We start from the raw sequence: 23,442 nt of genomic DNA on the forward strand, positions 1-23,442 counted from the left end.
AAGTAGCCTTCTATTATTGTGATCCCTTGGTGAAGGATCAGTGATGCTTCTCTCAATTTCAGGAACAGTGTTCTGCTACAGTGGTAATTACAAAGATGAGTTTGTCATGTTTGTTTGCATACCACAATGCCTAGGTTGTTCAAGTTCTTTGCTATTTCACTTTATTTTCTTTGGAACCCTTGTAATCATCTAAAAAAATGATGAGGGGAGATAGACAAAGTAATCAGGAATATTTCCATCAATTATGGAGTTCCAAAGGGAGCTGGATAATTCTCCAAAAGGGATTCACAGAGTTATGGGGATATTGGACTAACAGAGTTGCCTTTACATGGAGTTGGTATAGACTTGAGGGTCTGAATGGCCCTTTTTTCAAGCTGTAACAAATCTCTGATTTTGAGGAATCAAAGGAGGGGACAAATATTTAAAACAATTTGTGGAGGGGTTACAGAGCGAGTTGGGAGGAAAAACCCCGAGTGGTGGTGAAGTCACTGCCTGGACAGCTGGTGGATATAGGAACCTTCATCCCATTTGAAATGTACTTGAAGGTCTGAGATCTGCAAGGATGGGGACCCAGTGCTGGAACGAGGAGTGAGACACAGGAGGACTTATTGAACAAGTGTGGAAATATTGCTCTCATTTGTAAACTATGTATGACTTAATAATGCAGAGTTGTGGTTAACCTGAAGGTTTTCATTACAGGAGGCTCGCCTGCTTTCAATGGAGCAACAGTATACAGAGTTACTGAACACCGTTGGCAAGATCATGGACAACCAGCAGCTAGCAGCCCCCAGCCAAGTTGCTCCTGCAGATACCTCAGTCAAGACCCCTCCTAACAACAGTCTTGCTTCTCCTCCTGGTCCCAACACACAAACAGATCATGTTGAACCTCAAATAGTGGAGAATGGCCAAGTCAAGAATGGCAGTGTTTAAGAACTTTGTTTAACACCTGGACTGTGGTTTCACTCTTTGGGAAAGGACATGTGAAATTTCAAAGTAACAAAAATATCACATGCATTCACAATTTTTCTTGATTACATATCCAAGTTTATTATCATAGGCATACAGTACATACCAAGGGTATACTATGTGTTTTCATTGTGTATGAAGTTCAAGCCTCAGATAAAGCCATTATTAATCTTATGGGCCATTGTAGTTGAGGGGTAGACAATGATTGTCAGAGTTTAAAAATGTGAACCTAATTTGGAGTTCAGCAGACACAAAGTCCTGTAATGCATACATCACAGAAATGGGTCATGTCACTGGAAGACTGTATTCCAGCTCTATCTACCACCATTCTCACATCGAAACCATTGCACCTTCAAAAGTCTGGTTCACATTGAATTCGGAATATAATGTATCATATTTATCGACATATTAGTATGCCATCTGACACCATTTCAGCTGGGCTCTGTATAGGTCACACCCCTCAACTCCAAAATTCTTATCACACAAGTCTTTGAAACTTTCAGTCATACTGTGACCAAATTAGACTGAAAACACATTGGAGGTTGCAAATAATGTGGTATGTTTTGCCTTAAATAGAGTGCTTTAAAAAATAAACTGGTTCTCGGAACAGTTGTAACTCACCTATGACTTGTCCCTTCTTGAACCACAGTAGTCCATCTGGTAAAGTGCTGCCACAGCATCACTAACTGATTATATTCTCTGTATTAAATTAGTAGCAATACAGGAATATCAAAATGTGTCAAAGATATAGTGGTATGCAGTTTAAAAGCAAAACTTGGAAGGAATGTAATTTTGGAAAAGAATATTATTTTATAAACAGTTTCAATATAAGATTTCTATATTTTTGTATAATATTTTTCTCAATGGGTGATTGAAAATGTCAAACTTTACTGGAATAGAAAGCATATTTGGATTAGCAAGGTTGTGCGTGTTGGTTCTTGATTGGTATAGGTATGATGAGCAGGAGTTTGTGTTGGTGTGTGGCCTAGTGGATAAGGCATCGGTCTAGTGATCTGAAGATCACTGGTTCGAGCCTCAGCTGAGGCAGCATGTTGTGTCCTTGAGCAAGGTAATTAACCACACATTGCTCTGCGACAACACCGGTGCCAAGCTGCTTGGGTCCTAGTGCCCTTCCCTTGGACAACATCGGTGGTGTGGAGAGGGGAAGGCTTGCAACATGGGCAACTGCCGGTCTCTCAAACAACCCTGCCCAAGCCTGTGCCCTTCCAAGGCACAAATCCATGGTCTCACGTGACTAACAGATGCTTATTTTTTTTTGATGAGCAGGACCTATCTTGTTCATTTTACAATTTTATTTAAGAAAATTCTGAAAATTCTTCACTCCCTAAGTTGTCACGCAGGAAGAATAGTAGTTCAGATTCAGCAAATCTAAATTTTGATTTTTCCAAATGCTTTGCAGATGAAATTTTAAAAATTAACAACAAATTATTAAATATTAAAGTGGGGTGAAACATTTAAAGTCTTATAGGTAAAACAAGGGATGAAGAGGTTGGAAAGGGCATTCTGGAGTTTAGGACTTCAACAGTTGAGGGAATGTCTGCCGGAGGCTTTGCTAGAGAAATTAGGGAGGTCAGAGCTTCAGAGAAGACGGAGGGATACAAGACTAGGGAGCATGCAGAGACATTGAGAGCCTTTCAGGGATGTGAAAACCTGATTAAAACAGATAGGAAATTGACTTATGTTGGTGAACAAGGGGATGTTAAATGATTGTCAGTCAACGAATGCCTGATAAAACTAGCAAAGCTTCAAATTTTAATAAGTTTACAGAGATAGGATGAGGGAGTGTGGCCGATTAGTTGAATCTGGCAAGGATACGAGTTTCAGCGAAAGACGGTTATGGTATGGAGGGAAATATGCAGCGCCAACCAGAGGAAGTATGTGGAACCAAGTTCATTTGTGAACTTGATGCTGCCTCATGAACCATTCCTTACAGTTTCACTAGTTGATTCAATTTTTATTCAGATTCAGGTTTCCAAACTATCACTCATTGACTTATTTATTTTTAATGTGTGTACTTTTTTTGTCAACCTTGAGTAACTATTATATGCAAATGGTACACAGATTCAAATGACAAATTGCAATGGATATCTTCAGAGATGATGAGAGAAATGTGGCCTACATTTTGTGATATTATTTGGCCTGTCAATCATTTTATGGAGCAATGATAAGTGAGCCACCATTTTGTGATGTAATAAAGTAGAATTGTATTTTGTAAGGTGGCACATGGCCACCATTTTGTGAGGTGGCTAAGCATTGTTTTCTGAGAGTGAATCAGCACAGAAAACAGTGTATTTTGCCAATCTTCAAACATTTCTGACAGCCGCATAGCTACTCAAACAAATAATGCAATATATTAATTCAACTTCTGCAAATGCTGTTCAATTAATGTAATCTACGGTAATAAATGGACAATAATGTAGACATTGTCAAATGCCTGAATGTGATATTATTGTGATATATCTGCCAAGTTAAAATGATGGCTGTGTAGGGTGTTTTCACTGGTTTAATGAAAGGTTCCAGATGGGGATATATTCTTAGGCTCGAGACATAAGGTATTATACACAAAGGGAACATTAGTGAACAGGCAATGCAAACATAAATTGGTTAGGCCTTGCACTAAATAATTAAACAATCATGTTACTACTCCAGAAAGCAGAGTCTGCCTTGGGGCATTTAAGGCACACAGACAGAGGCATATTCTTAAAAGGGAAACATGGTCCAATTTCTTCCCACAGTCTGAAGATGTACTGGTCAGTAGGTTAATTGGTCATTGTAAATTGTCCTGTGTTTAGGCTAGGGTTAAATTGGTGTTTGCTGGGCAGTGTGGCTCGAAGGGTCTACTCCATGTTGTATCTTAATCAATAAATAAATAAAATGCATTGCTCCTGGATACATCAATGCAGTACTGCAATGGAGAATGCAGTGGAACTGAGTCAGGGACCAGAGTGGTAGGGAGGGTGATAACTGGGTTGGGGCAAGGATAGACTAGTGAGGAGACCTTGCCAAGGATAGGATCCCCAGGGAGAGGGCATCAGTAAAGAGAGTAAGAAAAGAGGCATCAGCATAGAGTGTTACACCATAGAAAGATGCCATTCAGCCCATCTATTTCATGCTGACCTGATCTTCTACCTAGTCCCAACTACTTGCACCCAGGCCATATCCCGAGAAACCCCTTCCATGCAGATACCTATGCAAACCTTTCTTAACTATTAAAGCTGAATCTGCATCGTCCAATTCCACTCTCTGATCACTCTCTAATTACCCTCTTATCATTCTCTGAGTAAATAAGCTTCCCTGAATATTTCACCTTTCATCCTAAACCCATGACACCTAGTTATAGTCCACCTAACCTGAGGGGTAAATATCCATATAAATTCATCCTATCTACATCCCTCAGCATTTTGTATTCCTCTTGTTTTCCTGAACTCCGGGGAATAAAGTCCTAACCTATTCAACCTTTCCCTATAATTCAGGTCCTCAAGTCCTGGCTGGCGTGTTTGGAGCTGACTAGGACTGGATGGAACCTACATTTAAACTAGCATTAACAAAGGAAACATGAAGAAGGTGCTGTCCTGGAAAAGGACCTCCTGGTTGTTGAAATAGTTGTGTGGTAGCCTCAGTGGCTTGGTCCGTGCTGCTCATGGACTCTCTGTGCAAGGGTCAATACTGTATTATGTATGCCAATTACATACCATAAGGCCATATGACATAGGAGCAGAATCAGGCCATTTGGCCCATCAAGTCTGCTTCACCCTTCCATCATAGCTGATTTATTATGGGGTTATTACGGGTTTAAGGCAAGAGAATGGGGTTAGTGCTGCTTTATGCACCCAGGCTGAGCTCATCAAATTCATCAACTTTGCCTTGAACTTCCACCCTGCCCTTAAATTCACTTGTTCCATTTTGGACACCTCCCTCCCTTTTCTCAATGTCCCTGTCTCCATCTCTGGAGACAAACTTCTATACATCTACAGCTTTCCCTTGGATTCTTGACTGTACGTCTTCCCACCCTACCTCCTGTAAAAATGTTATTCCATTTTCCCAGTTCCTTCATCTTTCCACTCTAGGAATAATATCAGAGACATAGATACAATATACAACCTAAAATTCTTGTCTTTCACAAACATCCATGAAGACAGAAGAGTGCCCCAAAGAATGAGTGACAATAAAAACTATTGAATCCGGTGCTCCCAATGCTGTCTCCTCTACATTGGTGAGACCTGTCATTAACTGGGAGATCACTTTGTTGAGTACCACCGCACCATCTGTCACAATCAGGACTTCCCAGTGGCCAAACATTTATGTTCTGATTCCCATTCCCATTCCGACATGTTGATCCAAGGTTCCCTTGTGTGCTTTGATGAGGCCAACCTCAGAGTGAAGGAGCAACACCTTAATAGAGCTTTTAGGAAGAGTTTAAACTAATGTGGCAGGGGGATGGGAACCGGAGTGATAGGGTTGAGAAAGGGGAAAACAGAAATAAATCAAAAATAGTGTGCAGCAGAGATTATAGAAAGAACAGACAGGAGATAAGGCTTAATCAAAGCCAATGGGATGAGTTACAGGGCACTAGAGGCATTGTGCAGTTAAAACAGAAAGCAACAAATACTGGACTGAAAGTGCTATATTTGAATGCACGCAGCATAAGGAATAAAATGGACAATCTTGAAATTCAGCTACAGATTGGCAAGTATGACGTCGTGGCCATCTCTGAAACTTGGCTAAAAGATTGCTGCCATTAGGCGCTGAATGCCCAAGGACATACAGTGTATCGGTAAGCTAGGTTAGTAGGCAGAGGGGATAGTGTGGCCCTGTGTATAAGAAATAATATTAAATCATTAGAAGGAGATGGCAGGATCAGAAGGTGTAGAGCCTCTATGGGTTGAGTTAAGAAATAGCAAGGGTAAAAGGACCCTAATGGCAGTTATATACAGGCCTCCAAACAGCAGCTGGGATGTGGATTACAAATTACAGCAGGAGATAGAAAAGGCATGTCAGAAAGGCAATGTCATGATAATAGTTGGGGATTTTAACATGAAAGAAGATTGGGAAAATCAGGCCTGTACTGGACCTCAAGAGAGAGAATTGGAGAATGTCAAAGGGATGGCTGTTTAGAACAACTTCTTGTTGAGCCCTCTAGGGGATCGGCTGTGCTGGATTGGGTATTGTATTATCCGGAGGTGATAAGAGAGCTTAAGGTTAAGGAACCCTTAGAGAACAGTGATCACAATATGGTTGAGTTCACTTTGAAATTTGAGAAGGAGAAACTAAATTCCAACGTGTCACTATTTCAGTGGAATAAAGGGAATTACAATGACATGAGAGGGGAACTGGCCGAAGTTGTCTGGAAAGGGACATTTGCAGGAAGGACAGCAGAGCAGCAATGGCTGGAGTATCTGTGAAAAATGAGAGAAGTGCAAGACAGATATATTCCAAATAAGAAGAAATTTTCAAATGGAAGAAGGACACTACCATGGCTGACAAGTGAAGTCAGAGCCAAAGTAAAAGCAAAAGAGAGGGCATACAGGAAAGCCAGAGCTAGTGGGAAGATAGAGGATTTGGGTGCTTTTAAAAACTTGTAGAAGGAAACAGAGAAGGTCACTAGGAAGGAAAAGATGAATTATAAAAGGAAGTTGGTGACTAATATCAAAAAAGATACTGAAAGCTTACTTAAGTATATAAGGGGTAAAAGAGAGTTGAGGGTGAATATAGGGCCAATACAAAATGCTGGAGATATTGTAATGAGAGATGCAGAGATAGCAGTGGAACTGAATGTGTACTTTGCATCAGTCTTCGCAGTGGAAGACATCTGCAGTGTACCGGACATTCAAGAGTGTCAGGGAAGTGAAGTTTGTGCAGTTAAAATTACATCTGAGAAGGTGCTCAGGAAGCTTAATGGTCTGAGGGTGGATAAATCTCCTGGACTTGATGGAATACACTCTTGGGTTCTGAAAGAAGTAGCTGGAGAGGCTGTGGAGGCATTAATGATGATCTTTCAAGAATCGATAGAAAATTGCAAATGTTACTCCGTTATTTAAGAAGAGTGGGAGGCAGCAGAAAGGAAACTATAGACCTGTTAGCCTGACATCTCTGGTTGGGAAGCTGTTGGAATTGACTGTTAGAAATGAGGTTACAGAGTACCTGGAGGCACATGACAAGGATAAGCCAAAGCCAGCATGGTTTCCTGAAAGGAAAATCCAGCCTGACAAACCTACTGCAATTCTTTGAAGAAATTACAAGCAGAGTAGACAAAGGAGATGCAGTAGATGTGGTGTATTTGGATTTTCAGAAGGGCTTTGACAAGGTGCCTCACATGAGGCTGCTTATCAAGATAAAAGCCCATGGAATTACAGGGAAGTTACGAGCATGGGTGGAGCATTGGCTGGTCGGCAGAAAATAGAGAGTGGGAATAAAGGGATCCTATTCTGGCTGGCTGCCGGTTACCAGTGACTATCCACACGATCAATGCCTCTCATCATCTTATACACCTCTATCAGGTCAGCTCTCATCCTCCTTTGCTCCAAGGAGAAAAGGCCAAATTCATTCAACCTATTCTCATAAGGCATGCTCCCCAATCCAGGTCACATCCTTGTAAATCACCTCTGCACCTTTTCTATGGCTTCCGCATCCTTCCTGTAATGAGGCGACCAGAACTGAGCACAGTACTCCAAGTGGGGTCTGACCAGGGTCCTATATAGCTGCAACGTTACCTCTCGACTCCTAAATTCAATTCCATGGTTGATGAAGGTCAATACACCATATGCCTTCTTAACCACAGAGTCAACCTGTGCAGCTGCTTTGAGGGTCCTATGGACTCGGACCCCAAGATCCCTCTGATCCTCCATGTACAGATTGGCTAGGTATGCCATGCCTCTACGCAGAATTTCAACCTTGTTTCTCAAGCTCTTGTCGGTTTTGAGCAAAAATTCAACCACAGTTTCAAAAAGATCAAAGAAACGTATTAAGCAGCAGTCTTTTGACAGCCAATGTACTTCAGTGTGAAAAAGCAAGTGTTCAAACTCTTCATTGTTATCTTGGCCCAACAGGCAAAATACTCCGTTATTTAATAGATGAGTAATTTTGCTGATCACAGTTATTTCTAGAGTTCTGCTTGCATAGCATCACTGGCTGAGGTTTTTGTTTACAAGGTGCTAGAAAGGTTTTTGGTTACAACTAGAAAGGGGAGGAGGGACGAGAAGAGAGCAATAGTTTTAGGGGATTCTATAGTCAGGGGGGCAGATAGGAGATTTTGTGGGGCAGATCGGGAGTCTCGGATGGTATGTTGCCTCCCTGGTGCCAGGGTCCGGGACATCTCAGATCGGGTGCAGGCTATTCTTGAGAACGAGCGCATGAACCCAGATGTAGTGGTCCATTTAGGGACCAACGATGTAGGTAAGGTGAGTGAGGGGGTCCTGCTTAGAGAGTTCAGGGAGTTAGGAGTGAAGCTGAAAGGCAGGACATCCAGGGTGACAATCTCGGGATTGCTACCTGTGCCACGTGCGAGTGAGGCGAAGAATAGAATGATTATGCACATCAATACGAGACTGAGAGCATGGTGCAGGAAGAAAGGGTTCAGGTTTTTGGATAATTGGTCTTTGTTCCAGGGACATTGGGATCTGTTTCGAAGGGACGGTCTACATCTGAACCGGAGGGGTACTAACATTCTTGCAGGAGAGTTTGCCAGTACTGCTCGGGGGGGGTTTAAACTAGATGTGCAGGGGGCAGATCCAGAGGGTTGGTCAGAAGGAGCATGGGGTTAAATGTGTAGAAGGTTTGGGTGATCTTGAGAAGGTCATCAAAATTCAGGGTGCAATTAGCCCGATGGAAGTTCAAGGAGCTGGGTTAGGTACAGTAGACAGTGTTTTAAGCAAAGAGAGGAGGAATGGGCTCAGAATTCTATACTTGAATGCGCGTAGTGTCAGAAATAAGACAGATGAGCTTGAAGCTCAGATGAAAATAGGGAACTACGATATTGTTGGGATAACAGAGACATGGCTGCAAGGGGATCAGGCCTGGGAATTGAGTGTACCAGGGTATACGTGCTATCGTAGAGACAGAAATATGGGAAGAGGGGGTGGGGTGGTCCTGTTGGTGAGGAATGAGATTCAGTCCTTAGCAAGAGGTGTCTTGGGAACAGGGGAAGTAGAGTCTGTGTGGATTGAGCTGAGGAACAGTAAGGGTAAAAAGACCCTAATGGGTGTTGTGTACAGGCCCCCAAACAGTAGTGTGGATATTGGGTACAAGTTGATTAGGGAGTTAACATTGGCATGTGCTAAAGGTAATGCAGTCGTTATGGGAGATTTCAACATGCAGGTGAACTGGGAGAATCAGGTAGGTGCTGGACCCCAAGATAGGGAGTTTGTGGAGTGTCTAAGGGATGTATTTTTGGAACAGCTTGTGCTTGAGCCAACCAGGAACGAGGCTATTTTGGACTTGGTAATGTGTAATGAACAGGAATTGATAAGTGATCTTGAAGTAAAGGAGCCATTAGGAAGTAATGATCATAACATGGTAAGTTTTTATCTACAATTTGAGAGGGATAAGGGCAGATCAGAGGTGTCAGTGTTGCAATTAAATAAAGGAGACTACGGAGCCATGAGGGAAGAGCTGGCCAAAGTTAAATGGGCGGATGCCCTGGAAGGAAAGACAGTGGATCAGCAGTGGCAGATATTCTTGGGGATAATACAAAAGATGCAAAAGCAGTTCATTCCAATGAGAAGGAAGGATTCAAAGAAGGGGAAGGGGCCACAGTGGTTGACAAAGGAAGTCAGAGATTGTATAGCATTAAAGAAAAAGAAGTATGACAGGGCTAAGATGAGTGGGAATACAGATGATTGGGAAAGTTTTAAGGAACAGCAGATCTTAACTAAAAAAGCAATACGGAGAGAAAAAATCAGGTATGAGCTCAGTCTAGCCAGGAATATAAAAGGGGATAGCAAAAGCTTTTTTAGCTATGTGAAGAGAAAGAAGATAGTTAAGAACAATGTTGGCCCCTTGAAGAATGAATTGGGAGAAATTGTTATGGAAAACAGGGAAATGGCAACAGAATTTAATGCGTACTTTAGATCTGTCAGGGAGGACACAAGCAATCTCCCAGATGTATGGATGGGCCAGGGTCATAAGATATCAGAGGAATTGAGATAGATTGACATTAGGAAAGAAACTGTGATGAGTAGACTGGTAGGACTGAAGGCTAATAAATCCCCGGGTCCCGATGGTCTGCATCCGAGGGTTCTAAAAGAGGTGGCTCAGGAAATTGCGGATGCATTGGTAATCATTTTCCAATGTTCCTTAGATTCAGGATCAGTTCCTGAAGATTGGAGAGTGGCTAATGTTATCCGACTTTTCAAGAAAGGAGGGAAGGAGAAAACGGAGAACTATCCTAATGTCAGTCATGGGGAAGATGCTTGAGTCCATTATTAAGGACGAAATAGTGGCACATCTAGATGGCAGTAATAGGATTAGGCCGAGCCAGCATGGATTTACCAAGGGCAAATCATGCTTGACTAATCTGTTGGAGTTTTTTGAGGGTGTAACAAGGATGTTAGACGAGGGTAAGCCAGTGGATGTTGTGTACCTAGATTTTCAGAAGGCATTCGATAAGGTGCCACATAGGAGATTGGTGAGTAAAATCATGGCATTGGGGGCAGGGTTTCAACATGGATAGAAAACTGGTTGGCAGATAGAAAGCAAAGAGTAGCAGTGCATGGGTGTTTCTCGGACTGGCTGGAGGTGACTAGTGGGGTACCACAGGGCTCTGTATTGGGACCACAGCTCTTTATGATTTATGTCAACGATTTAGATGAGGGCATTGATAACTATATCAGCAAGTTTGCTGGCGATACTAAACTGGGTGGCAGTGTGACATGCGAAGAGGACGTTAGGAGAATACAGGGAGACTTGGATAGGCTGGGTGAGTGGGCAGGTACTTGGCAGATGTCATTCAATGTGAATAAATGTGAAGTTATCCACTTTGGAAGCAGGAACAAGAGGGCAGAGAATTGTCTGAACGGTGTAGAGTTAGGTAAGGGAGAAATGCAAAGAGACCTAGGAGTCCTAGTTCACCAGTCAATGAAGGTGAATGAGCAAGTGCAACAGGCAGTGAAGAGGGCAAATGGAATGTTGGCCTTTGTTACAAGGGGAATTGAGTACAAGAGCAAGGATGTCCTTTTGCATTTGTACAGGGCCCTGGTGAGACCACACCTGGAATATTGTGTACAGTTTTGGTCTCCAAGTTTAAGGAAGGACATTCTGGCAATTGAGGAAGTGCAGCGTAGATTCACTAGGTTGATTCCTGGGATGGCAGGGCTGTCTTACGCAGAGAGATTGGAGAGGTTGGGCTTGTACACGCTGGAATTGAGGAGATTGAGAGGGGATCTGATTGAAACGTTTAAGATAATTAAAGGATTTGATAGGATTGAGGCAGGAAATATGTTCCAGATGTTGGGAGAGTCCAGTACCAGAGGGCATGGATTGAGAATAAGAGGTCAGTTATTTAAAACAGAGTTGAGGAAGAGCTTCTTCTCCCAGAGAGTTGTGGAGGTGTGGAATGCACTGCCTCGGAAGATGGTGGAGGCCAATTCTCTGGATGCTTTCAAGAAGGAGCTAGATAGATATCTGATGGATAGGGGAATCAAGGGATATGGGGACAAGGCAGGGACTGGGTATTGATAGTGAATGATCAGCCATGATCTCAGAATGGCGGTGCAGACTCGAGGGGCCGAATGGTCGACTTCTACACCTATTGTCTATTGTGCTGATGATGAATTACACAAAGAGTTGCAAACAGACGTGGAATTTCTTTTCTTCCATAAGTGCCACTAAACCAGTACAGGGACCTGTCATATATGCTGCTCCATCTGTTGCACATGAAATCACGTTTCTGACTGAAATACTTTTATCCTCAATATATATTTTGAGTTTGTTGTAGTTTGATTCTCTGTTGATATTTGTTTTTAAACTTTTTACAAAAGAGAATCTTTTCATAAACTTTTTCATTTTTGATAAACTATACACATGCAATTAGCAATGCCTGATTGTCTTGCACAGTTGACGCATCCAGTTGTACCCAAATTCTGTTTTCTGGAGCTCTGTGCATGGTTGACAGTCAATGTCTTCATTCATTCTGTCAATTCAACAAGCTGCAGAGTTACTCCGCTCCTCTCTTTTGTTCTGAACGATGCTCATTTACTTCTATTGTTTGTGCAGTTCTTTTTTTCTTCCCCTGCTCGTTGGGTATTTGATTGTTTTCCTTTTCAATATATGGATTCTTTTGGATTTCTTTGTTTTTTGGTTGCCTGGTAGGAGATGAACCTCAAGGTTGTATAATGGTATATACTTTGATAATAAATATACTTTGAGCTTTGAACTTTGAGCTCTTTACTTGGTATTTTACCCGGCTTTAGCCATTAACCACATCTACCATATCCACTCAAGTGTAATTGCTGTTGACTCTAAGCATAACTCACTCCAACAATTACTTGGAGCCTGGTTTCAGTTGTATTAAGCATGAACAAACACATCTTCTGTTTCTTTGCACATTGCTCTTTAAATGTTGCTCATTCTTTACTCTGGCAGAATGTGTTCAGTCTCTTCTTGGTTGCCAAAGTTTTCCTTGAACTCTCCATGTTTTATAATGGAAAAATCACAGCCACAGAACAACCTGGCTGAAGTTTGTCTGTTTGTCCTTTCATATTGGTGATCACTGTCTATTCATGACCATGTTTGTTCTTGGCAATTCTGCAGAAGCAGTGTGTCATTGCCCTCTTCGAGGCACTGTCTTTACAAGATGGGTGACCCCAGCCATCGTCAATACTCTTCGGAGATTGTCTAGCTGATGTCAGTGGTCACATATCAGGACTTGTGATATTCACCAGCTGATCATACAACTATCTGCCAACTTCTCCCATGGCTTCACATGACCTTGGTAGGAGGGGTTGGTGCTGAGCAGGTGCTACACCTTGCCAGAGGGTGACCTGCAGGCTACAGAAGGGAAAGAGCACCTTACACCTCTTTTTGTAGAGATGTAGCTCCACTCTGTCACCCAATTTTGTGTGGGTTGACTGGAGTAACCCACACTAAAAGCTAGAGGAACTCAGCAAGTCAGGCAGCATCCATGGAGGGAAATGAACAGTTAATGTTTTGGCCCAAGCCCCTTGATCTCCATGGGATGTTGCCTGGCCTGCTGAGCTCCACCAGCTTTTTGTGTGTAATGTTCCAGATTTTTAGCATCTGCAGAATCTCCAGTGTCTCCAGAGTGAAGCAACTTTCCTTTTTACGGCACCACTTCCTGCTACAAGACCATGAGCTGCATTGATAGAGGGATGGTTCATGTCTTGCAGTTAATATGATAACAGATCTTTGACTGTGAAAAGTTTAAGCTTATCAGCATTCTGAAATTTCAGTGACTGGGTTTTAGTCTAGCTCTGTTTCTGATGTTTACCACTTTGAAATGGCTGTTGAGGTGAGAACCAGACTTCATTGCAAATCTTTGTTTCTGATGACTTTCATATCCTTGGAGATAGCTACACTACAGAGATCAGGGCAAGCTTGATATTGATGCTGGATCTTAATCCAAAATGTTGACAATTCATCTTCCTTTGCAGAAGCTGATTTACCTGCTGAGTTCTTCCTGCAGATTGTTGTTGTTTTGAGCAGCACACTCAAAATGCTTTAGGAACTCAACGGGTCAGGCAGCGTCTATGGAAGGAGACGAACAGCACTTCAGGCAAAGAATTGTGGAAGTAGAATTAGTTAGGGTCTTAAAGGGACACTGGGTAGGCAAGGGAAAGCAATTTGCACAGATGCAGGTAAATATCAAACCCAAGTCCTCTCAGCTCACATCTTAATTGAAAAAGTTCATGAGAAAGAGCCTCGATTGCTCACAAACAACACCAACTAGGATGGGGGTGAACTACACACTCAAACCTCACAGCACACTGACATAGAAATGTTGGCAGATTTTTAGTCCAAGTTGGTTTGCCAGGAATCTGATCCTCCCTCTGACAAAACTGCAGGCTGGGTCTTGCCACAGTCTTGTCCAACAGTGTTAATAACTTCAGCAGCCATGAATATAGCCAAAAAGCTTTTCTGAAGAGACTTCTGACTACATGCATGTTGTGAAAAGTGGAACATACATAGCTCGGAGAAAATTGACAGTGAAAATCTGTTGCGGTATGATGATTTAAAATTTTGAGTGAAAACAAAGCAATACGTGAGAGGAAAGTCTGTTTTATTTACTGGATATTGTTAGGATCTGAAATTCACTGGTTTACATATCATAGATACACAGTGCAGATATAGACCATTCAGCCTAAACAGTCGATACCATGTCTATATTGCCCTTGAGCTGCCTCTCGTCTTCAATGTAGTGTTCTATCCTCCCTCATATGGTTGCCCAGTTCTATTCGCTCTCCCAGTGGAGTGAATGCCACTGAAGATCCCCCTCATTAACTTTCAGTGGTACAAGATGGTAAGACCGTGCCTGGAATATAATGTGTAGGTTGGTGATTTCTACCAGCCCATAGGCAAAACGGTTAACGTCTTCTTCTTCTAATGTCTCTCTTACCCTTTTCAGGGTGGCTGGGGTCCAGTTGGGCCTTTGATCTACAGTGGCACTCAAACTGCTGATCAGCACAGTACTGTGTTCCTGCTCTCGGAGCTTGCCAAACAGACACATTTTTGATACGGCCAGGTTTGACCAGAAGTTGGGTGTCTTTGGGGTGTGACCTTGTGCAGCACATGGATTTTTACTGGTGTCATGAACGGAAACATAGCAGGAGCTTGAAGACAATCAGAGCATCTGTCGGAGGCCTCTGCTCTCAGAGATCGATGTCTCTGTCTCACTCGATGATGAGTGGGTGTTTGCTAATGATTCTAGAGTTGCAGAACTCAAAATAAAAAGCAAGGCTTCAGACTGTAACATCGAAACAGTGACTGCCTGTCTCCCTTCTCACTGTGGAAGGAACGATATCTGCCTGTCCACTGTTGGTGAGAGAGAGAGCCTATGGGATGTTGTAATGTTGGAGTGTACAGTTAGTTTTTGATGTACTGTAGACCACAGTCTGTCTTTGGGGGCTTCAGAATCTGAATCAGAATCAGGTTTGTTATCACTGGCATGTGACGTGAAATTTGTTAACCTAGCAGCAGCAGTTAAATGCAATGCATAATCTAGCAGAGAGAGAAAAATAATAATAAATAAAAGAAAACACAATAATAAATAAACAAGTAAATCAATTACATAAATTGAATAGATTTTAAAAACTGTGTAAAAACAGAAATATTGTATATTAAAAGAAGTGAGGTAGTGTCCAAGGTTTTAATGTCCATTTAAGAATCGGATGGCAGAGGAGAAGAAGCTGTTCCTGAATCGCTGAGTGTGAGCCTTCAGGCTTCTGTATCGCCCACCTGATGGCAACAGTGAGAACAGGGCATGCCCTGGGTGCTGAAGGTACTTAATAATGGATGCTGCCTTTCTGAGACACTGCACCCTAAAGATGTCCCGGGTACTTTGTAGGCTGTTGCCCAAGATGGAGCTGACTAGATTTTTAACCTTCTGCAGCTTCTTTCGGTCCTGTGCAGTAGCCGTTCTATACCAGACAGTGATGCAGCCTGTCAAAACACTCTCCACTGTACAACTATAGAAGTTTTTGAGTGTGTTTGTTGACATGACAAATCTCTTCAAGCTCCCAATAAAGTATAGCCACTGTCTTGCCTTCTTTGTGACCACATCAATATGTTGGGACTAGGTTAGATCCTCAGAGATCTTGACACCCAGGAACTTGAAGCTGCTCACTCTCTCCACTTCTGATCCCTCTATGAGGATTGGTATGTGTTCCTTCATCTTACCCTTCCTGAAGTCTGCAATCAGCTCTTTCATCTTACTGACGTTGAGTACCAGGTTGTTGCTATGGCACCACTCCACTATTTGGCAATTCTCACTCCTGTACACCCTCTTGTCACCACCTGAGATTCTACCAACATTGGCTGTATCGTCAGCAAATTACAGATGGTATTTTAGCTACACCTAGCCACACAGTCATGAGTAGTGAGTACAGCAGTGGGCTAAGCACACACCCCTGAGGGGCACCAGTGTTGATTGTCAGTGAGGAGGAGGTGTTATCCTCAATTCGCACAGACTGGTCTTCTGGTTAGGAAGTCGAGGATCCAATTGCAGAGGGAGGTACAGAGGCCCAGGTTCTGCAACTTCTTAATCAGGATTGTGGGAATGATGGTATTAAATGCTGAGCTACAGTCGATAAACAGCATCCTGACATAGGTGTTTGTGTTGTCTAGGTGGTCTAAAACCGTGTGGAGAGCCATTGAGATTGCACCTGCCATTGACCTATTGTGGTGATAGGCAAATTGCAGTGGGTCCAGATCCTTGCTGAGGCAAGAGTTCAATCTAGTCATGACCAACCTCTCAAAGCATTTCATAACTGTCGATGTGAGTCCGACTGGGTGATAGTCATTAAGGCAGCCCACATTATTCTTCTTAGGCACTGGTATAATTGTTGCCTTATTGAAGCAAGTGGGAACTTCTGCCCGTAACAGTGAGATGTTGAAAATATTCTTGAATACTCTGGCTAGTTGGTTGGCACAGGTTTTCAGAGCCTTACCAGGTTCTCCATCAGGACCTACAACCTTGCGAGGGTTCACTCTCTCTAAAGGCAACCTAACATCGGCCTCTGAGCCAGAGATCACAGGGTCACCAGGTGCAGCAGGGATCTTCACAGCTGTAGTAGTGCTCTCCCTTTCAAAGTGTGCTTAGAAGGCATTGAGTTCATCTGGTAGTGAAGCATCGCTGCCATTCATACTATTGGGTTTTGCTTTGTAGGAAGTCCTGTCTTGCAGCCTCTTGCCAGAGTTGCCATGCATCTGATATTGCCTCCAACTTCATTCAAAATTGTCTCTTCACCCTTGAAATAGCTCTTCGCGAACCATAACTGGTTTTCTGGTACAGGCCTGGGTTGCAAGACTTGAATGCCATAGATCTAGCCTTCAGTAAATGACATACCTACTGGTTCATCCACAGCTTTTGGTTTGGGAATGTACAGTAAGTCTTTGTAGGCACACACTCATCCACACAGGTTTTAACGAAGTCTGTAACAACTGCAGCATACTCATCCAGATTCAAAGCTGAATCCCTGAATACAGTCCAGTCCACCAATACAAAGCAGTCCTAAGGCGCTCCTGTGCTTCCCTTGTCCAAACCCTCTTGGTCCTCACTACTGGTACTGCATTCTTCAGTCTCGGCCTATACTCAGGCTTTACTGTTTCTTGCATGGTGGGTGGTGGGAATGCTGATGCTTTGTGCTGGAATAAGTAGGAAGGGAGGGTTGATGCTGCTTGTATGTGGGAGGGGGGTCGGGGGCTTCAGGGTTCTTACGTTTTCTTCTGTCATTCATGATTTGAGCTTTTCATCTGTTTCATGGATGTCTGTGAAGAGTAAGAATTTCAGGTTGTATACTGTATACATTCTCTGATATTAAATGGAACCATTGAGCCTTTGAACTGTTGAGTTTGGTCATCTTATCACAGGAAAGGTCTGAATAAGTTGTAAATGGCGCAATAAAGATTCACAGGGTTGTGACCAAAACTGAAGGGTTTGGGTGATAATGAGAGATTACATAGATTGGGGCTGTTCTCTCTGGAGGCTGAGGGGCTAGCTCACAGAGGTTTATAAAGCCATGAGGGGTGAAGATAAACATATTTTCACAGTTTTTGTTACGGTAGGGAAGTCTAAAATGAGAGGACATAGATTTAAAGAGAGAGGGGAAAGATTTAAAAGTTATTGGTGGTGGGGATGTGGAACAAGTTGCCAGAGGAAGTTTTGAAGGTGGGTACAAGTACAATGTTGAAAAGATATTTGGACAGGCACATGAAAAGGAAAAGTTTAGCAGGATATGCGTAAAATCCAGGCACGGAAAACTGGCTTATCTGTGGAATTCATTGCCACAAACAGTTGTGGAGACCAAGTCATTATGTATATCTCAAATTCAAGTTCTGGTTATTTATTATTCTTCCATACACATGAATAAAGCCAAACAAAACAGCGTTCCTCTAGGGCCAAGGCGTAGAACAGAGTACCAACAGCACACAGCACATCATGTAACTAGCATATATAGTTATAATAGCAGAAAACATACAGTCACAACAACGATAATTTAGCCCAGCTCCCTGAGCGGGTAGATTGTTGGTGCTGGGATGCTGTCCTGGTCCCGCTTGTCTCCACTGAGCAAACACTGGAGGACTGTACCAAATAGGACGGGGCAGCCCTCAACCCAGAATGGGTTCCAGAAGCCTCTTCTCTCTCCCACACCGCCTCCAGCGTTTCCTCTCCTGGCCAGCTGCAACAGATGACACCACAGCTTGAGGGCCTTTAAAGCGGTGGTTGATACGTTCGAGATTATTAAGGGTGTCAAAGGCTGTGAGGAGAAGACAGGAGAATGGGATTGAGAGAGATGATAAATCAGCCATAATGGAATGTCATGGCAGAGTCAGTGGACCAAATAGGACAATTCTGCTCCTATATCTTATGCTTTATGTTCTAAACAGGACTAACTCGGGAAAATACCTAGATCGGCATAGACACTTTGATTGAAAGGGCCTGTTTCAGTGTGGAGTAACTCCATAATGCAACAATTACTGTTTTGATGTCTGGTCGTCTGGTATTGAGGTTGAAGCCCATTTCAAGAACAAGCGGCAAATCTCAGATACCCTGTGAATTCCACACTAACAGATGTTTAAGACAATGAATAGTAAACACGTTGCTGAAGCAAGCATCGGCCTGATTCAGGGAAAAAGCTAACAAAAATAAATCCAAAGACAAATGACTGTGCTTGCTTGGAAGCTGAAACTAGAACCAGTTCTGATGACAATACAGTCGGCCCTCCTTATCCACGAGTTCCACATGTGTGAATTCAACCAACTGTGAATCAAGAAAACCTGAAGCGCTCTTCCATCACTCATTGTTCGAGCATTGTTTGCCTTGTGTCTTGTACGTTTGCTACTTTTTTCCTGTGATAAAATGGCTCCTAGAAAGCAATTACGTGGTCAAAGCAAATCCTCAAAGGCTAAGAGGGAGCATAAAGTGTTATCTCTCGCCAGGTGTGGCTAGAGGACATGTCACAGAAGCATATCCCTGTTGATGGCCAAATTATACTTGAAAAAGCTTAGTCTCTATGAGCACTACTGTGACGGGGTTGATGAGAGCGAGAGAAAAGAGTTTAAGGCTAGTAAGGGATGGCTGGCTGGCTATGTAAAGCGCTACAGCCTCAAGAACGTAAAGATCATGGGAGAATTGTCATCAGTGAATGCCGAGGCTGCAGCAGCATTCCCAGAGGAGCTCAAGAAACTCATAGAACAGAAAGGCTACCTTGCAAGATTTGTTTGATGATGCAAAGGAGAAGAGAAAGCTTCCTATAACAATGTTTCTAACTAAAGCAACTGCAGTTCTGAAGTCTCGACGTTCAGTGCTTGAAAAACCTCACCCTCAACCTCCACAGTTCCTGATTTTAGTATTATTGAGCCTCCTCCAAAGCGTCCTTATTCCCTAATCAAGACAGTGTAACAACTACTGTACAGGTATTACAAGTTTTACTCGTTGTTTGATCATTGCTCACCTCGTGTCTCATTCATTCGCTGCTCATGTTGTGAGCGAAAGGAACATGTACAGTATTTTTTCTTGTCAATATTCCCTAAACAAGACAGTGTAACAACTATTTAAATAGCATTTCCATTGTATTAGGTGTTATAAATTCTGTAATCTAGAGATGGTTAAAAGTTTTACTTGTTACTTGATCATTGTTCACCTCGCGTCTCATTCATTCGCTGCTCGTGTTGTGAGCAAGAGGAACATGTACAGTTTCTTTTCTTGTCAATATTCCCTAAACAAGACAGTGTAACAACTATTTACATAGCATTTCCATTGTATTAGGAGTTATAAATAATCTAGAGATGATTTGAAGTATACGGGAGGATGTGCGTAGATTATTGGCAAATACTACGCTGTTTTATAGAAGGGACTTGAGCATCCACATTTTTTGGTATCCACGGGAGGTCTCGGAACCAATCCCTCTTGGATAAGGACGGCTGACTGTACATCAATGTTACCCCTGTTCTCTCTCTCTCAACAGGTGCTGTGTGACTGCTGAATTCTTCCATTCTTTTTGATTTTATATTACACAGTGTGGAAAGCAAAGATGTCATTTGATCTTTTCTGATACCAGTTCCACGACATTTTCTCACTTATTTCACTGAGATAAGCAGAGGAAGTGTTATTGATAACATCACCTTCCTTCTGAACACAGCTTTGAACTTCAGAGTCAAATTCGACTGACGAATAAAATCAAAATAGCATCACCCTGCCCACCTGTCATTTAAGTAAAATCCCCAGAGTGGCTTCTTACTTGCTAATTATTCTGTTTCCATGGGCTGGACTATCTACAATCACAGCTCATCCGGTTTCATGGCTCATGATCCAACTTACACCAACTTCCACATCGCCCGTGGAAGTGCGGAAGATGAAAACGTTTACAGCAACTTCTGCAATCACCAACGGGGCAGCGCAGCACTTCGAGGGAAGCAAGGTAAAAAGCAGTTTGCAGCCTGCATCACAACTCATGCTGATCGGATGCTCCTGAAAGAAACAAAAATTAAATTGAATCGGCAGATGCCGGGAATCTGAATGAAAAATTGAAAATTAAATTAAATCAGCAGATGCTGCAAAGCTGAAATGGAAATTGAAAAGGCAGATGAAAAGGAATCTGAAATAAAATAGATAATTAAATTGAAACGGCAGATGTTGGGAATCTGAAATAAAAATTGAAAATTAAATTGAAACGGCAGATGCTGGGAATCTGAAATAAAATGGACAATTAACTTGAACCGGCAGATGCTGGGAATCTGAAATAAAAATTGACAATTAAATTGTAACGGCAGATGCTGGGAATCTGAAATAAAATGGACAATTAAATTGAAACGGCAGATGCTGGGAATCTGAAATAAAATGGACAATTAAATTGAACCGGCAGATGCTGGGAATCTGAAATAAAAATTGTAAATTAAATTTAAATGGCAGATGCTGGGAATCTGAAATAAAAATTGTAAATTAAATTTAAATGGCAGATGCTGGGAATCTGAAATAAAATGGATATTTAAATTGAAACGGCAGATGCTGGGAATCTGAAATAAAATGGATATTTAAATTGAAACGGCGGATGCTAGGAATCTGAAATAAAATGGATAATGCCATAATGCTGGAAAACCTCAGTAGGTCAAACAGCATTTGTGGAGAGAGAATCATGTCTGAGAAAGGATTCCAGATTTGAAGATGTAACTCTGTTTCTCTTACTACAGAGGCTGACTGACCTCCTGAGTGATTCCAGTATTTCCCCATTTTTATCTCATTCATTGAATGTCTGTTGGGCATCTGTCAGAATTTACAGCAAGACACTCATTCCACCAGTGAAGGCCTCAGTAACCAGACAAACAGATGGTTTTTAAATGGAGGCAGTGAGGGGAAAACATTTATGCTGTTGTTGATTCAGTGCCCCTGAATGAAAGTAGATTCAGTTTAAAATCTCCCTTTCTGAAAGCTGGATGTACTTGGAAATTATCCATTGTAATTGGATAATTCCATCTTATTCTTTAAATACTGAGCAGGGCAGCACAGAATAGTTCACATCTTCACTATTTGCTTACATGATCTCCTTGTAGCTTGAGGTGACTTGAGTGATCTTAGATCCCACCTGAGCTGGTCTGAGTTGTCCTTGTGAAATCCCTCTGGTATCCTCTGCCCATTGACCAACACCGTCTGGTGAAAAGGCTGACTTGTGGCACTACAGACAAGAAGCATAACCAATGGCTTACTTGGTAATGAAGTAAATGTTATTTCTTTTTTTCTCAAATCCTCCAACCCTACCTCCCTATGCACATTGTCCAAAGTCCAGAAGAAATCCAAAATCCACCCTCAGTTATAAGGGGGCTTTGTTTTTGATGGGATCTGAGGAGATTCTGTTGGAAAGAGAATTTTCAAAGATAAAAACAAGGCTGCAGGGAAAAGGTGAGATGAAGCACAGCAGAAGATGAAGTTTGATGGGCTGAATGGTCACAAATATGTAAACTGTGCTGTATCAATTGAACTCTCCATTCCAGAGGTGGTTGATGCAGTTTGAAAACTGAGATCAATGGGAATGGAGGAGTGTGGGAATGGATAGGAAAGGAGAGAGGCAGCGGGCTGGTCAAGATGCAATGGAATGGTAGAGTAAGCATGCTGAGACATGGGGCCAACACCTCTGTGATTTATTACCTTGAATATTTAAAGTTATGGAGTCATACAGCAGGGAAGCAGGATCTTTGGCCCAAATTTTCCAAGCTGAATTTGGTCCGTATCTCTCTACATCCTTCCCATCCATTTACCTGTCCAAATACTCTTTAAATGGTGTTAATGTACCTGCCTTAACCACTTCCCCAGGCAGCTTATTCCATATACTGACCACCCTCTGGGTTCCTAGTAAATCTCCCCCTTCTCTCCTAAATCTATGCCTTTTAGTTCTTGATTCCTAATCCATGGGGTAAGGTCTGCACATATTCACCCTATATATGCCCCACACTACCTTATATTGAATGTTACTTGCATTTCTCTAATAAGTCATGTCGTCTTCTTTTGAAGAAATCTTCTTAGGTAAATAAGCTTATCACCGTCCACCAGAACCCCCACCCAACGAGTCTTGCACCATGAGAGGTGGTTTGTATGAGCGGTGATCTCCTTATCCTTGGATAACAGTCCCATCAGACTGAAAGAATGTTGGATTTGCAAATGTGTTGAATGTTTTTTCTTAATCGGGACCATCATTGCTTTGACCCCACCATTTGAAATCATAATCAGGTTTATTATCACTGACGCAGGTTGTGAAATGTGTTGTTTTGTGGCAGCAGTACAATGCAGGATATAAAAATTACACTAAGTGACAGCAAAAAAATAAACAGTGCAAAATAGTTCAAGGTTCAAGGGCCATTCGGATATCTGATGGCGGAGTGGAAGAAGCTGTTGCTAACATGTTGTGTGTGGATCTTCAGGCTCCGGTATCCCCTCCCAACTGCAGTCGTGAGAAGAGGGCATGTCCCAGATAGTGAGTGCCCTTAATGATGGTACCGTCTGTTTGAGGCGCTGCCTCTTGAAGATCTCCTCAATGGTGTGAGGCTTGTGCCTTTAATGAAGCTGATTGAGTTTATAACCTTCTGCAGCCTCTTTCCATCTTGTACGTTGACCTCTCCATACCAGGCTGTGCTGTGACCCCTCAGAATGGACGTTGAAGTGACTTGAATGTTGCCTCCCATTTCAAGATTCTGTGAGATCGTTAGAGTTCGTTCAAGTGTTATTCAGTTAAAATACTCAGTCCCTGGTAAATGTAGTTTTCAACAACTTATTTGAAAGTAAGATATCGTAGAAAT

The 23,442-nt window shown here is 42.3% G+C and overlaps 1 protein-coding gene across 2 annotated transcripts in view; it reads left to right on the forward strand.

Annotated features, from left to right (window-relative positions):
* LOC132406552 (disabled homolog 2-interacting protein-like) overlaps positions 1-3,426 on the forward strand; it is a 124,016-nt gene extending 120,590 nt beyond the window's left edge. For both annotated transcript variants that reach the window (XM_059992372.1, XM_059992374.1), the window contains one exon: positions 700-3,426. In XM_059992372.1, coding sequence (XP_059848355.1) covers positions 700-930 — 231 coding nt within the window. In that variant the 3' untranslated portion in view covers positions 931-3,426. The remainder of the gene's footprint in view (positions 1-699) is intronic.
* Positions 3,427-23,442: the final 20,016 nt, after the last annotated feature.

This window comes from Hypanus sabinus, chromosome 16, assembly GCF_030144855.1.
Source record: "Hypanus sabinus isolate sHypSab1 chromosome 16, sHypSab1.hap1, whole genome shotgun sequence".
NCBI lineage: Eukaryota > Metazoa > Chordata > Chondrichthyes > Myliobatiformes > Dasyatidae > Hypanus > Hypanus sabinus.